This window comes from Tamandua tetradactyla, chromosome 15 (genome assembly GCF_023851605.1).
Source record: "Tamandua tetradactyla isolate mTamTet1 chromosome 15, mTamTet1.pri, whole genome shotgun sequence".
NCBI lineage: Eukaryota > Metazoa > Chordata > Mammalia > Pilosa > Myrmecophagidae > Tamandua > Tamandua tetradactyla.
In genome coordinates this window covers 31,274,717-31,290,990 of record NC_135341.1, presented here as the reverse complement: position 1 = coordinate 31,290,990, position 16,274 = coordinate 31,274,717, and the positions used below count along the sequence as shown (strand labels likewise).

General features: G+C 46.9%; 1 protein-coding gene across 1 annotated transcript in view; it reads left to right on the top strand.

Moving 5' to 3' along the window:
* Positions 1-1,160: 1,160 nt before the first annotated feature.
* The window catches only part of CACNA2D3 (calcium voltage-gated channel auxiliary subunit alpha2delta 3), a 987,429-nt gene continuing 972,315 nt past the window's right edge, over positions 1,161-16,274 (top strand). Inside the window, exons 1-2 of the mRNA XM_077128978.1 lie at positions 1,161-1,282; positions 1,940-2,021. Of these exons, the coding sequence (XP_076985093.1) occupies positions 1,161-1,282; positions 1,940-2,021 (204 nt within the window). The remainder of the gene's footprint in view (positions 1,283-1,939; positions 2,022-16,274) is intronic.

Genomic DNA, 16,274 nt, shown 5'->3' with positions numbered 1-16,274 from the left:
GGAGCGGGTGGTCCCCGGGCCTCCGAGTAATCCTTTATTTCTGAATCAAGGCAATCCGCGGGTCAGGATGGACTTGGCGTCGCATTTGCTTCCCGTCCCAGCCCTGACAGCCAGGCCGCCGCCAGTCACCGCAGCTACACGGACCCCGGGCCTCTTCCTGCAGGAAAGCGAGGTGCTCGAATGCCTCCCGGGCTGGGATCGGGCGCGCCAGGGGCGGCGCCGCTGCGGGCCGCTGCGGGGAACCCCGCGCTCTCCAGTGTCGGCGCCGCGGCGGCAGCACCGCCCTCCGCGCCTTCCCCTCTCAGAGCTGCTGCCAGAGAAGCATCTGCGGGCGGCCACGCAGTGCCCGAGCCAGAACTGCTGAGTGCCCAGTCCCACCCCAAGCCCTCTCCGCCCCGCGCGGACCCCGTCCGCCGCTGCGAGCCTCGGCTTCTTCCCCACACTTCTGCCTATTCCGTGGCCCACTTCCCCCTGCAAAAAAGGGTGGTAGGGGAGGGGGTCGCGCCACCTCTAGGCTCCGCAGGACGCGACCCTGCTGCTCCTCACCCAGCCGGGCCCACAGGCGGGCTGGGCGCGCGGCTCCAACTCAGAGCTGCCCTGGCAAAGTGCGGGCGCCGCATGGGGCCCAGGCCTCCCGCCCGCGCCCCCACCCCCACTGCCCGCTCGGGTCGTCACAGCCAGGGGCCAGTCCGAGAGTCGCGCCCGCGGCGGCGGACTGCAGAGTTGTAAAGAACTCGGCGGCCGCAGTGGGTCGGGCGGGGCAGGGCGCGCTCCGCCGCGGCCAAGGACACTAGAGTTTGCGAGTCCCCCGCCCGCTCAGCGCCTACCCGCCCTCCCGCCGCGGCTAGCCGGACTCCCCCGGGCCGCTGAGGCGGGGCCCGGCGGCCGCCGCTGCGAGAAGCGCGTCTTCCTCCCTCCTCCCCCGCCCGCCTCCCTCTCCACCTCTCTCCCCTCCTTCCTCCTCTCCGCCCTCCTTCCAACGCCTCCCCCCTACTCCCTTTTTTTTTTTTTTTTTTGCTCCCCAAGTGAGTCGGGCGCGCGAGAGGCAGGCGGGGCGGCGCGGAGCAGGCAGTCCAGCGCGCTCGCCCGCCGCCCGCTCCGAGCATCTCCCCGCGCTTCTCTTGTCGCCGCCGCTGCCGGTGCGTCGGAAGGAGCACAGCATGGCCGGGCCGGGTTCGCAGCGCCGCGCGTCCCGGGGGGCCTCGGCGCTCCTCACCGCCGCGCTTCTCTATGCCACGCTGGGGGACGTGGTGCGCTCGCAGCAGCAGATCCCGCTCTCCGTGTAAGTACCGGGTTTGCGCCGCCTGGGGAGGGGACCGGGCAGCCCACGTCCCACTGTGCCCAAGTTTGAGCACCTGCAGGTGCGGCTGGGCAGGACCTGCCGCGGGAGTTAGTCTTGCCTCTGGCACCTGCCTGGCAGGACCCGTGTCGTGTAGGAGGCTGGGATGGGCTACTCAAGCCCCTTTCTCAGGTTGGCGAGTGAAACCTGGAGAGGCTCACCTTAAGTGACAGCAACAACTTTGGAGCCTGTTTACCTAACCCAACTTCCACGGGCCGTTTAATTACCCTGTCTTTGCTATCTTGCCATTTCACTTCTCCTTTTGGGAGGGGGGATGGGTGAATTTCCTTTGACTAAAATTTGCCGGGTAATGCCCAGTTTGGGTGGCCAAGCCCTCAGGTGATTATCTAAATAAAACCCAGCGGTCTTTTTAGAGAGCCCGGGAGACTTTGCGCATTCTGAACTATATGACCAGCATCGCGCCCCTCCCGCGCTGCGCTCTGCAGTTTGGTCCTGGCAGTTTCTACCAAAGCGCGTCTTCTTTCTATATATTTTAAAAATGTTTTCTCGCTCTGCTTCTCCAGCTACTGCCCCGTGTGTGCGTGCGTGTTGACGGGGACACGGGTCTTACATTTCTTCCCGTACCGTTTCTCCCTACAGGGTGAAGCTCTGGGCCTCGGCTTTTGGAGGGGAGATAAAATCCATTGCTGCTAAGTACTCTGGCTCCCAGCTTCTGCAAAAGGTAAGGTTTCTGTGGTGACAGGAAGCGATGATTTTTCCAGCACAGAAAATGGAGGCAGATTTAGTTTTCCAAACAAACGTGAGCTTGGAGCAGCATCAGTTAACAGAGAGGTGTCTCTCTCTGATTCCCCGGTTTCTTGGCATTGTACTGTGCAGTGAGTTCTCTCTACCAACGGGTTATTTTTAGATGACACTTGATTCTAAATACAAAGAAAAGCAGGATACTAACTCGCAGTGTCCTGGCTGGGGCTCGGAAACTGAGCGTTTTTGCATGGCTCGCCTGACAGTGTCGGTGTTGCTGTTTCAGTGTGAAAGCAGATGCTTCTCTGGCCAAAAAATGCTAACTTCATCCAAGGGGCAGAATTACTGCCCATTTTATGAAGCTTTTCACATTGCGTTGGTGGCGCGGGTTCAGTGTATCAGAGAAAGACACTGCACTATTGTTTGTCATCCCTGCGGTTGTACAATCCCATTATTCCCCAATCATCTAGACCCAGGGCTCGGATGCATTACATCATTATAGATAAGGAGAATGAATGTGGTTATCTTTCCACTCAGCTGCACTGCCGGGTAATAACCTATGAGAGTGGTCCACAAACTTAAGAAATTGGTCTGCATCCGTATAATTCTAGAGACTAATGAGAAGGGAGAATTGATTATTAGGCTTTTATCAGGAGCTGCATCAATTTTAATTCAAACAGGCAGCATTATGCTCAAAATTACATTGTGAGATATATTGTCCTTCCCCCTCCCTCCAGGAAATAAAGAATAAAATGGGCTGGGGAGGAGAGATTAGAGTGGTTTAAAGAATTTCAAGTTTACAAATCAATAGAATTAATCCAGATATTCTCTCAGTGATAGAAAATAAATTGGCCTTTAGGAGATAATTCTCTGAAAATGGGGCCAAACAGCTTAAATTGTTAAGTTAAACTTTTAAGCATTTTTAAATGTGGTTTTTGGGCCAATGTACCATATGTGTTATGCATGCTGCCTGGTAACCAAGTACGTATTTTATTTATGGCACTCTGCTTCAAAGAGTAGCATTTTGGGGGGCGTTATATGAAACATTTTATCACACAAGATCCAAAATCATAAGAATGCATCAATCCAAAATGGAATGATAGAAATTATTTTGGCTTAAAAATTGCCAATAGCCGCATTCCTTGAAACCCTGGAAATATTGTTAGTTCAGCTTTTATTTGGGAAGTTCATTGACTTATAGGCAGTTGATAAAAACTTGAGGCGACGATATGCCTTTGTGGAAGATGATAATTTACACACTCCCGACCCACCTCAGAGCTTATAGAAATTGCTTCTTTCCCTAGTATTCTTTTAATGTGGACAAGTCCCTACTGTGCTTTGGCATTTTGCCTGTGTGTCAGATGTTTGTGTCAGGAGTTCTGGACGATCACATTGCCTGTGTATTTTCCTTGTGCTCTTAAAGAAGAGAACATTTGTATAACTTTAAAAAAAATAATTCTCATCTGCATGTTGTAGTTTAGTTGTAGCAACTCTGAAAGAATGCCTTTAGAGCCTGTGGCTCTTTTTTTTTTTTTCGGTTTTGCTTACATATCTTCTATCTCACATTTTTTAGGCACACATGAAAAAATGTTTTTCCCTTCTCTCTGAAGTTAACACACACACTGCACAAAACCCTATCAACTCTATTATTGGCTATTTTTAAATAGCAAATTGCAAACAGCTAAAATGCTTCTCTTACCTTCTCATCAGCATCCTTTCTGATATTGAATTCACAAGCCTAGTTTTGCCTTTGTCATGTTTGCAGCTTGACAATTGTGTAATTATTTCCAGCTGTTTATGGCTCTCTTGTCATTTCTTGCTGCTGCCTGGCATTTTGTAATCTGATGAAAGGGGAAGGTGAGGTGTTGCTTGGCATTAGGTTCCTGGGCGCAGGCTCTAACACTTGGATAACGGTCATCTGCCATCTAAAATACCCATGGTTTTGGCTTGCTTGGCAAGGACTGCCCATGACTGATGGGTGGGACATATTACACAACTCAGAGAACATTTCTGCAGGTATCTTTTCATTGTTTTGGTCCATTACCTCCAAAATGTGAATGTATTTTAAAAATTAGCAAACGGCATTGGTTTAGAGAGTTCAGAGTAAGGATAGAAAAAGACCGAGGATGCTCAGAGTGTGGAAGACATAGCATCATTTGGAAAAGCAAGGAGACAATTGCCTCTCACTTGTGTATTTTCAAGTTTCTGGCCATTTGCATGAGGTTGCAAGGAATTACTTCTCTGAGTCAAAACTCTGTGCACCCTTTGATCACATCATTGCATCCTCAACAATTAAGATGCTCTCAAAATGAGTTAGGAAACTTGGCTGGAAAGTGCATTAACACTGTATTAAGGCGACTCAGAGTTAGCAATATCATGTTGTACAATAGACTGTAATTGCACTTTCAAAGGCACAGTCTTTTAAACGTAATTCTCAGTTAAGCAGGATATGGCTATATACCACCATGTAATTTTATGTATTATATATAGTTTATCTAATTGATAGCTTCACTGTGAGTCCATATACTATGTTCATTTCTAGAATGAGAGTTTAGCAATTTTTGCACTAAGGCAAAACTTTGCAAAGTAGATTTTGTGGATAACAAGTTATTTTAACAATAATAAAACTCCATCTATTTCAAGATGTTTGGAGACTGGGAAAACTGCCATTTTGGCAACAGGTTTTTATTGGGTAATATAATTTGAGATAACATTATTATTATTATTGACTACATCAATTTACATTTAACATCTAACAATGTACCTCATTGTCATGGCTTCAGAAAGGAGAATACTTCATCAGTTATTTCTGTGTCTAATACCATGGCTTTTACTACTTTAGCTTATACTGATATGTCAGGTATTCAATGCCACTCTTTCCATATTTCTTCTTTTTGTTCTTGCTGAACACAGGGACAGCAACCCATTAGCTCCTTATAAAGAGGGCATCTATGATTTTATTAAACATGATAAGCCATGTATTGGTAAAACTGCATGTTTTCAGTACAAAATGGAAGAGCCTAGGACTTGCTTTTTGGAGTTGGAGTTAATCTTGCGAGGTTTTACAGTTGTTGTAGAATAATGAGCCCAGAAAGGACAGCGCTGGTGAGCCGCCGTGTACATGCACGCTGTGTTCCTTAGCTGGCAGATACTGCAGGGGTTTCGATTCACTTCAACTTTTAATTAACTTTCCTATTTGACATATTCATGCCAGCATTCAGCTGCCTCTATCGTTCTTCATTTTCCCCAACGAATGAGCTTTGTTTGCGTTCCTTTGGGGAGGCATAGTTTCATTACCGCTGTGTTTTGGGATTCAGTGAGAAGCATTCCAGTAGGTCTGTTAACCTAGGTTGTTAAGCTCACCTCTCACGTTCAAAATAAAAAGTACTAAACTGGTGTGACTCTCAGTTCATCCTCCTTAGAGAGAATTCTGGGCTTTTCATTCTACGCTAGACCTGTATTCAGGGAATGAAGGTTCATGGGAATGAAGGGTTCCAATTACATTTTCCAGAAATGTGATGGTAAATATAGAGCGGAAGGTAATGTGTGTCTCTGCCATTAATACTAGAAAAGAATTGACATTTGCCTTGGATGCCTTATGCAGCATTTACTGAGCATGCACTTCTGGGAATGTGCAACCAGGCTTTGCGTTATCAACTATTTATTTATTAAGAAGGCTGCTTTAATACGTAAACTTGATGTCTCTTTCTACGGGACAGAGTCAGCAAAACAAAAGGTTGGTTCTTCAAACCATTTTAATAATTATGAACTTTTCATTGCGGTGGATATTGGTGGGACTCAAATAATTAAATAGGAGTTCTCTGTGACCTGCAGGAAGCCTGACACCCTACAGATTGCTTCCATGGGAGAGGTGCTACTTTGCAGAACATCGTTGGTGAATAAACACGATTTCTTGCTATCCCGCAAGATTAATGCGTTCTTCCTGTGCTGGAGATACTTTAATTCTTGGCACCACTGCAAATTACTGGACCTTTTTCTGGAAATTATGCTTAAAAACTCTTGAAATCTCTGAAATGACAGATTTCATCTCTTTGGACAGTTTTTAGACCTCATTAGTCCGATAACCGAGAACATTAACAGAGCTGGGTAAACCAATTAACATTCTTTGTGCATCTTATCGAAGCAATATATCTAATCTCACTTGTAAACTCATAATCATCACCTGCTCTCCAGATAAAGTTTTTTATATCAATTTGCTAAGTTTTTGTCTGATTCTTTTTTGTTAATAGGTTCTTTCTTTTTCTTCTTTCTTCCCTTTATTCCAATTTCTTGTCTGCTGGGAATATTTCTTCTTTGATCTTTCTCTCATTTAAGAACTGCTGCAAACTCTGTTGGACAGGAGAATTACAGATGCTACATGAAAATATACAGATGTCTATGAAAATATAGGCATGGTTTTCTTATCAGAGGAAAGCTTTAGATTTTTATTCCGATGCCGGTTATTCATTTTGTCCAGTTAGTGTGGTGACTTCACGCTGGTTTTGTTCTTCTTTATTTTATCACTATGAAGTTAATATCAGTGTGTTTAGGCAAATACATGAATACCTAACCAAAAAATAATTATGAAATCTGTTGAGTATTCAGCAAGCACAGTAATGTTTCCAGTTTGTGATGAAGATATTGTTGTATACAGGGTGAACAGAAGTCATAGAAATGTGAAGCTCGTATCCTAAACACCTGTGGCCCTTCCAGGTGTTTGGTTTTCCTGCAGTTTGAAGCATATGTTTATAGAAAGAGCAAGTTTGAGATTTTAGCCTTTTTCAGTCATTGATTGATCCTCATTTGGTGTTTAGTGCTCCCACTTATTTTGATCAAGAAATGAATTGGTGTGTTGGGCTTACTTAAAGGAGCGTGCATTCTCTTGTGGTGTCCTTTGTTTCAGGTCTATCATTAATCCATATTTGCAACCATAAATGCCAGCAAATGGGTTTTTTCTTTATCCAAGTACCTATCCTCCGTTGGAAGTCAGTGGCATTTATTTTAGGGGTCCCCCATCTTTTACAGTCACAGCAATTGCTGAAAGAGCCTTGAGACTTGAGGCCCATGGCATCTTCTAAACAGAGAATTCAGGCAGATTGTGGGTTCCTAGGACGCTATGATTTGATTTAGAGGTTTGCTGTGGCTGAGACTGAGAGAAAATTAAATAGATACTGTAAAATGCCAGCCTATGAATTAACACATAAGACATGTCTTTTTAAATGTAATTTCTATACAAGAGACATAATGGCCTATGTTTCATCTCAAGAGACTGCAATGATGCTTTTACGTACTATTCAGAGAGAGGAAAAGTTCCTAATGTCAGGCTTCTGGCAACACTGATAAAACCTTCATCAGCGCTCTTTGGTCCATTAAACAAAACTTAGCTTCTCCTTCAAGGGGAGAAACTGACATAGTCAGAAAGAAGAGGGTGCTTGATTTTTCTTGGTTTTGCTGAGTATTAGTGACCAGAAGATTCCAGCTCACGTTGCTGCCCCTGAAATGTAAAGGTGGACTCAGGACCCCTTTGTAATGCCGTCCTCTCACCTATGCTGTAATGTGCCCTTGCCGTTGGAGGCATTTGCATTGCTGGTGTGTTTTAGGGGATTTCTACATGTGTAGCCAGCACGCCTATATTTTCAGAAGAAAGTTATTTTACAAATACAATTTTGAAAGGGGTCCAGTAGAGTTTTTAATAAATGGTAAACATTTCAGTTTCTATTTGGGACCTTGTTCCAAGGCTGTTTAAATATGACATTAAATTTATAAGCTGTATTAAGTTTGTACATTTTGCTTAGCTTCCCAGTTACCCCAAATCAAGGTTATGAAAGCAAACAACTCAGAAACCAAACCATTAATGGGCATTTCAAGGCATGGGCATTTCCAAAGGGCGTATTGGAAAGGAGAGTCTTATCTCTTGACAAAAAATAGATGGCCATTTCTTTTCTTTGTGCACTTCAGATTATTTATCTTGGCACCAGTATTGGAAAGCTGTACTCTTCCAAGGTTAAAAGAGCTGTCATTTATGCAAATAATCTGGACAGGCAAGTTGGGTAGTGTGGCAAATGACGGTGGATTCACAAAGCAGGCCTCTGGTTATCCACCTTAGGAGAAGCAACTGACAGTCGATATTTGGGGCATGTAAATGTGTCATTCCCATTATACTTGTTAAGTCTGTGTGTATGTATGCACCAATAAAAATGTCTGATACACATGGCAGACTGCATCAGATGCTGCCTGCTGATGGAGAAGACTTTTCTGGTCCTCTTAGGCTGCTAGAGAGAGAGCAAATCAGGGTTCCAGGGCAGAATGGAGTAGCGCCATCCACCACTCATGGATTTGCCCCATGTGCGGGTTTTTGGAGGCAGCAGGAATCTGAGACCCTGCTAAGACCAGAACCAGCTCCATAATTTGCAGGGCCCTGGGCAAAAACAGAATGAGTGCCCCCTTGTTTGAAGATTAAGAATTTCAAGGTGACAACAGCAGAGCATTAGGCCAAGGGTGAGGTCCTGAAACAGGCCTTGGGTAGGAACCTATGGGACAGGCCGTCCTCATCTCGGCTTTCTCTTTTCTCTACTGGGGAGCCTATTAACATTCCCAGACCCATTCAATCTAGGGGGCTTCCTTTGCTCTCCTTTGTTCCTTCACCAATGAAATCATTTCTTATTTTATGAGCTACGTAGTAATAGACTGAGAGTGGGAGCATTTTCAGAGATGCTCACCTTTGGAGATGCTGCGTTGTTAAAAGAAAAGTCCTTGGCCAAGAAGCAGTGGCTTCTACCTTCTTATCTTTTCTGTATGTACATTCTGAGTGGCCCTGGGCAAGTCACTTGATCTAACAGTAATCATAGTTTGCACTTGTTCTGCAGTTGCGGCATACCAGGTATTATGATAAGGACTTTACGTATGTCTCATTAACTTCTCCCAGCAACCAAGTGAGGCAAGGACTCACATTCATCCCATTTTACAGATCTAGGAGCCGAGGTTCACCCTCCCCAAGGTGACCCAGCTAGTGGATGGTCGAGCTGGGCTCCCAGTGTGCTCACCTGACCACAGTGCTGTAGTCCTTTGTCTTTGTGTGATCTTTTTGGACCTCGGTTTCTGTTTGACAAAATGTGAAAATACCTGCGCTTCTCTATTCGACGGGTGTTTGTGAAGATTAAATGAGTTAACATCTGGGAAATGTCATGGGAAGAGACCATGACAGCCTGGGCTAATAGTGGAGAGGACAGGGCCTTGGAGTCAGACAGATTTGGATTTGAGCCCCAGATCTTCCATTTCTTAGCTGGGTGACCTTGGACGTGGTGTTTACCTTTTCTGAGCCTGTCCCCTTAAGTGTAAAAGGAGATTGAAATTTCTCTCTGACAGACTGTGAGGAGAAGAAAATGAAGCAAAACATGCAAAAGCACTTAGCACGGTGCCTGGCACATGAAACCTTCTCACCAGCGACTTGTTGTGGTCATCATTAGTTGCATTATATGGATACAAGCTCTTCAGATGACTTTTACTGAGCATCTGTAGGGCCTGGAGCCATCCATAAATGCTAAGTGGGTGAGCGAGAGAATGAGTGAGCAAGTGAGTGCAGGTGTTGGGAAGTAGGAGCGTGAACCCAGCCTGATCCCTGATGCGGAGGAGCTGGTGGAACCCGGTGCTTCAGAGCAGGAGGGGGAGCCCAGAGGTACTGAGTCTTCCTGCTCCTTGTTCTCCCTCCTCTTTCGCTCAGTCCTGCCTCCTTGTCAGTGGGGAAGGCTGAGGAAATAGCTCCTTAAGCCTCAGGAGAGCCCAGTGTACCCAGCTATTTGCGCTGCGGTAGCAGCACCTCCAGAATCCAGTGTGTTGGGCTCCTGATGCTCATCAGTCGGGAGGCTCTCTTGGACCACATTCCACGTTTCCTCCTGTAAGAATTCTCCTTGCCAGGCCTTAGAAAACTCTAGACTTCTCCCACTGTCTACCCCAGGAGCTGTTCTGGAGAATGGCCGAGGGTCAGCACACTTCGTGGGTGGGTGAGCTTTCCCCCAGTTGGAGGTGTGGGGTGAAGTGAGGCATGGGCACTTCCCTCTGTCACCAACTCGGAGGAGGCACCCTGTGCCCCTTGGCTCTCCCTGCTGGCACTGCCCTGCTCATCTTCAGAAACTCCTTGGCACTTTTTGTTGTTGCGTTTTTGCCTGTGAGCATCTGCTGTCCTATATGCTATTGTTTTTGAAGACACTGAATAAGTGAAACTTGCCACCCTACTTTGTGGAAACACTATGAATCCATGAGGGTAGATTTTTGTTACTGTAGTAGCATCACTTTAAAGAACTGTTTATACATAAAGCCATTCCAGCCAGCACTGGAAGTCAATATGAAGTCAGAAATGAAAGTAAATGTGTGCAGGCTTTCATGGCTCCAGTTGGGCTGAATAGTTCAGAAAAGTGCTCCAAAGCCACTTGTGACTGAAAATGTTACAGAACTGCAGAGTCTGACTGCATTGGTAGCTTCCTGAAACCCCATCAAGATTGAAGACGAGAGAGTGTCCAATAGGGCTGGAGAGGAAGGAAACGGACATTTCAGGGGGAGTGTTTGGTGTGAGCCAAGAGTTCTGTATTAAGGATCTGGTTCTCAGTCCCACTTGCAAGTGGCTCATGCCATCTACCTGTGACAGGTGGGTGGATCAGGGAGCTAGAACAGCTTGCCATGTGGAGAGGCTGGGGCTCAGACACCTGAGCCTGTGCTTTTTTCTCTATAGCACATGCCTCCTGTGTCGGCTGATCCCACCTGAGCATGGTCTGGAGTTATACCTGCAGGACCTGCAGCAGGTCAGAAGGGGCCCATGCCTTCGCTGTTTTCTTTCCCTGAAACACATTCTCGAGTAACAGTAAAGACCAGCTTTGTTCAGTTCCCATGTGGCTAGGAATGACTACCCGCCCCCTTCCAGTTTGGGCTTATGCCAGCCATGGGACAAGAGCTGTTCCTAAGGGAAGGTTGACGGATGGTCCTCTGGCTGGCAGGAGAAGGTTGGTGTCCGCTGTCTTTTTTCAACCTTTCTTAGCCTGGAAGGTGGGGCAGCCCAGGAAGTGGGAAACCTGTGGAATTCCTGAGCAATATCCAATCTCAGCTAAGACCTGAGGTCTTTACCCTTCTGCAGAAACGAGGGAGCACTTTTCCCTCATGTTTTTCCCCAGAAGTTAAACCTGCAGACCATTTACTTGCTTGGGTCCATAAGTATGGTGAGTGTGCTTATGTTTGTCCCCTTAATTATTTGATTTACTTTCCTGAGACTTTGGTGTCTAAGTTGAAATGGGGTGATTGGCATGTGGGAATTCCCAAGTCTGTACCCCTTGTGCTATAAATTTGACTCTGTATTTCCTTCTCTATTTCTGATAGCTGTTAACTCTCCATTCCCAGGAAGGAATCAAGAGTCCAGTTTTAAAAGGATCTAGATTTCTATTACAGTGATCCAAGCACAGCTGAAAAGAGAGTTTTTTTATGAAGAGCACAGGTTTTGGGGGTGAATTCTGTCCTGCCACTTGCTAGCTCAACCTCCTGGGCCTTGTTTTTCTCATCGATAAAATGGAGCGGATAAATGCACCCATGTCACAGGGCTCTGGGGAGAATTAAACGCTACAGTACCTGTGAAGCAGTTTGGAACATCTGTGGCACATGGAAAACCTTAAGTCTCTGGCCATCCTCTCATTCGCTTTGTCCTGCCACGTTATTAATGAAGAGCTAGAGAGGCTCTGGAATTTTTGTTTTGATCCCATGATGCGTTCATAAAATAAAGGCCAAGTATGTCACACATATTCACTGTGAGAGGGCCCAATGGCAAGCAATAGTGTTTATGTCCCCCGGGAGGGGCATTTTTCCCACTTTCTTTCCCAAATCCTCCTAGCCCTGTCCCTTGCACAGTAGAGGTGGGTAGTTGTGGGATTCAAGGGTTGCACTTGCTGAAACATTGTACCGTAATTTGCAAAGCAAGGGGAAAGTCAGAAACACGGGGCAGGCGTTTTGACTCTTTGTACCTATGTCATCCATAATGCCTTTTCCATTGTACTTTATTGAGGCAGAGGCAGAAAAATATTGTAAAAAGGACAGTAGGTGTGGGTGGCAATAAATCCATTAGATGCAGGTAGTCTTTGGCCGTGAGCCATAACACACTACTTCATTCTTAGCCTCCTCCCAGTTTCCGTTATCAATGAGATTTCTATTAATGTAATACTATTGCATCATGTACAAACAGCTTAATGGGCATAGATTTTTGTCCCATTGACATAAACAATAGTCATTTGGTTCCGGGACGGTAATCCTGAAGTTTAGATATACTTTCTTCTCCACTTTGGCCTAGGCCTCTGACAGAATGCTGTGCTTTTGCACCTGGCATGGTGGGCAGGCTTCAAAGGAATCGCTGTCAAGCAACTGGGGTGGGAGGAGGTCAGAGGAAAGGCATTTGCTGTTTCCCAGGACCAGACATTTGCCTCTGGTCTTAGCATGATGTTGGCTCATTGGGATGGTTGGGAGAAACTTCTTCCCCCCCTCCTCATCATTTCCCCTAGGGAATTTTTGTCTGGTTGTTGTTTGGATGCATTGTCATTTGCTTGCATAATACCGCATTAACAAAAGAGCAAGAGCTGGAATACAAGGAGGGCCCAGTAAGCCCTCTAGCTTTCTATAGTTCTCTCTTTTATTACAATAAAATGATGCTCCTTGTCTTTTGATTTCCTCTGAGGGTCAGCCCTCCCCTCATTAGGTCTGATTCTTAAGAAGCCTTTCTGAGAATCTAATTGAATCTGGTTAAGTTTCCCTTGGTGTATTCCCCATTATCCTCACGGATGATAGCGTGGAAGAGCCAGCTTAGGCTGGAGGACCAGAAGGATCTGGCTTAAAGAGTCCCAGCTCTTAGCTTCGCTTCTAGGCCCCAGGTTCCTTATCTGCAAAATGTGGTTGTGATGAGGCTGAGGCATGCAGGCATGGAATCGTTTTAGCACAGAGCTCTGCATCCAGGAAGTGCCTAGAAAATGTTAGCTGTTCTTGTTATTCTTGTTCTTAGTCCGTCTTTTCTGGATGTTTGTGGTGCTTACTTTTTTTCTTTTGGTGAAGCTCCAGTTCTGTTTTTCTGTACCTGCTTGACAGCCGGCTTGAATGACATACCCTTTGGACACAAGAGGACTATTTTATTTTTGGGGGGGGAATGAGTTCAGTAGATACATACATGCCTCTGGCACGTCTGGGGATGTGCGATATCCTCAGGACCCCTTATCTCCTTCAAGTGGAGTGAGAAGGATGCTGGTAAGCTAGACTTTAAATACGTTGAGGACAGGCTTGTTCTTTCTGATGGGGAGAGAGTCCCCTTTGGCAGTTAGCACAGAATTATCTTTGGGGTAGGCTTCAGTGGTTGTTTGTGGAATGAATGAACTGATAGACAAAAGAAGGGATATCTGAACTGAACTAAAAATGCTATTTTTTAGTTCCCTTGATGAGCTAAAAATGCTATTAAGCATAGGCAAAGCACTGCATCCTTCACACCCCTTACCCCATTTACTATCCAATGCCAGGTTATATGAGTCCCAGCATCAGGGGTAGATGCCTCGAAGGGTGGGGGCTGTCTCCAAGCTGCAGCAGCCCAGCTCTGAAGCCCTGCAGGCAGGTCCCCGTGCCCACAACCCTCTCAGTGCCAGCAGGGACCGCCAGACGGCTGAGCCGGCTGAGCCAGCTGGTCCTCACTTCTCCCAGCCTGGCGACCCCCTCTTTGCCCTTGTGGAGCGTTCCAGCCCATCTCGGTCAGCGCCCTGAAAACACAGACGAATCTCTCCCAGAAGCATCTCAGCTAGGCTGAGGGGTGCCGGGTACCTCTGCAGAGCCAAGCTGAGCAGCTGCCGCGGGAGCACCGCAGTGCCGGGCGGGTGCATGAGGAGCACTAAGCGAGACTGATGGGACCGCCGCAGCCGCTACCACCAACCTGGGGGAGGAAACTCAGCAAAGGCAATTAGGAAACTGCAGCAGCTAATTCCATAAAGCGCTCGAATGCCACATTCCAAGTGACATTAAGAAGAAATGTGAATTTTAATTTCTGTCCCCTTCACCTTCACATGGGGTCGCTACCTGCCCTTCTCTGAGGCTGTGCCAGCATCCAAATAAGTGCAAGGCATTTGCTGAGTGTGATCTCGCCTTCTCAGTGTGGAACTTGATTCCATCCTTCCTTCCTTCCTTCCTTCCTTCCTTCCTTCCTTCCTTCCTTCCTTCCTTCCTTCCTTCCTTCCTTCCTTCCTTCCTTCCTTCCTTCCTGCCTGCCTGCCTGCCTTCCTGCCTTCCTGCCTTCCTGCCTTCCTTCCTTCCTTCCTTCCTTCCTTCCTTCCTTCCTTCCTTCCTTCCTTCCTTCCTTCCTTCCTCCCTCCCTCTCTCCCTCCTTCCCTCTCTCCCTTCCTTCCTTCCTTCCATCATCACTGGGACTGGATTTCCGAGTGTGTACATTGCAGGCAATCACAGGCTGCCTCTCCTCTGCTGCACATAATGCAGCATCCACGGAACAAAACGGAGCTACCCAGTTCAAGGGGTGACCTCATGGCTGTACTGGACATGGGCAGTTTCAGGCATCTTGGTGTAGGAGGGAATCTTTGCAAGACTGTTTTCTAAAAACAGTGAGTTTGGATTATTTTTCTTTACATTTGCATCCTGCAGGTGCAATTATCCATTCTCTTTCCCAGGCCTGGCCAGAGGATGTGCTCAGCCTGCGTCAAGTGCAGCCTCTCTGAGATGAAGGGAGCAGCTGGCGGGTAATTATATGAATTTAATGGGGGACAGTTTCGCACGAAGATGTTTAGCCCTAGCTTCTGCTTCCCTCAAATATCAGGACCCACTGCAGTATTGCCTTTCGAGGCTTTAGAAGGTGTCTCACCCCTGTTCCTCCTTGGATCGTCTCTAGTCTTTGGAGCCTGGGAGGCTGTCTGAATGATTTCAGCTAGGTGGAGCACCCTGTGCTGTATCAGGCCTGGAAACTGCCATGGAACCCTGCATTGATCAGAATCTAATGCTCAGTTTCCTGCTGAGTCTGACCTACTCATTTAGAAGGGTATAAAAGGACTTGGGAGCTGGGGGTGATCTTGGGAAATAGCCCCTCCTACTTGGGGGTGTTTGGGAGCTTGGTGACTTGCCCAGGTCTCACAGTGAATCAGGCATCCTGACTTTGCCACCTGGGGACCAGTGAGTTGAGGCCACAGGAGGCGCCATGTCCCATAGCAGACTCCTAGCAGGAGAGAAGGAGGCAGCCTGGAGCCCCACGTCCCTCCGTTTCCTCCTCCAGGTCTTTCTGAGTTCCTCCAGTTGAACTCCACAGGAAGCCTGCACTACTGGCCCTTGAAAAAGGTGTGTTTGCACCCTTCTTCAGATTAAATTGCATTTATACCTGAATTTTACCTGAAGAAGATGCTCCCCCATTGTGTTCTTTTTTCAACAAAAAGAGTTTTGTCCCAATGCGTCATCTGAGCACATTTCCCTTATTAACACAATCTTCCCAGCTAAGTGAAGTAAGTAGGAGCCAGAATATCAGTCAAGCGTTTATTCAATACCGATAACTCATCTGGAAATCCAGGGACTCAGGCCTTCTCCTGTTCTACATCATTTGACGTAGAAAATGATCAAATGCTTCATTTTGGGTAGAATATCATGATTTTGGAAAACCTTTAGCCACCTTAGTCGACTCCCAAGAATGTATTTGCTTTTGGCCAAACATTGGAAATGTTTTCTCTTTTCCTTTCCTTGCTCCCTCTCTTTCTGCTTCAACAAACATCCATTGAATACTCAATGAGGCATGCGGAACTGTGTTGGGTGCCAAAACCCCTTTGCTGCTGTGGCCACCTTTCACATCCTCACCCTGAACGCTTCAGTGACGGCACATGCTCCGAGTCCCCAAACACATCATGCTCGTCACGCCTTCGCGCCTTTACCCGTGCCGCTCTCCCGGCTACGCTGCTGACCCAGTTGCCCTTGTCTGGCTGCCGAATCCCTGTGCTAGTGGATGTCAGACTTTAGCATGCAGGAATACGTGTGCTCAAATGGGGAGCTTGTTAAAATATACTCTGCCAGGGTCCCATTCCAAGAGAGTCTGACTCAGTAGGCATGGCCTGGGGCCCAGGAATCTGCATTCTAACAAAGGTCCCAAGTTGATTCTGAAGCTGGTGGTTCAGAGACAGTGCTTTAGGAAATGCTGCTTGCATCCCAGCTCTGGGAAGACTTCTGGCTTCCCCTAAAGAGATCTAGTCTT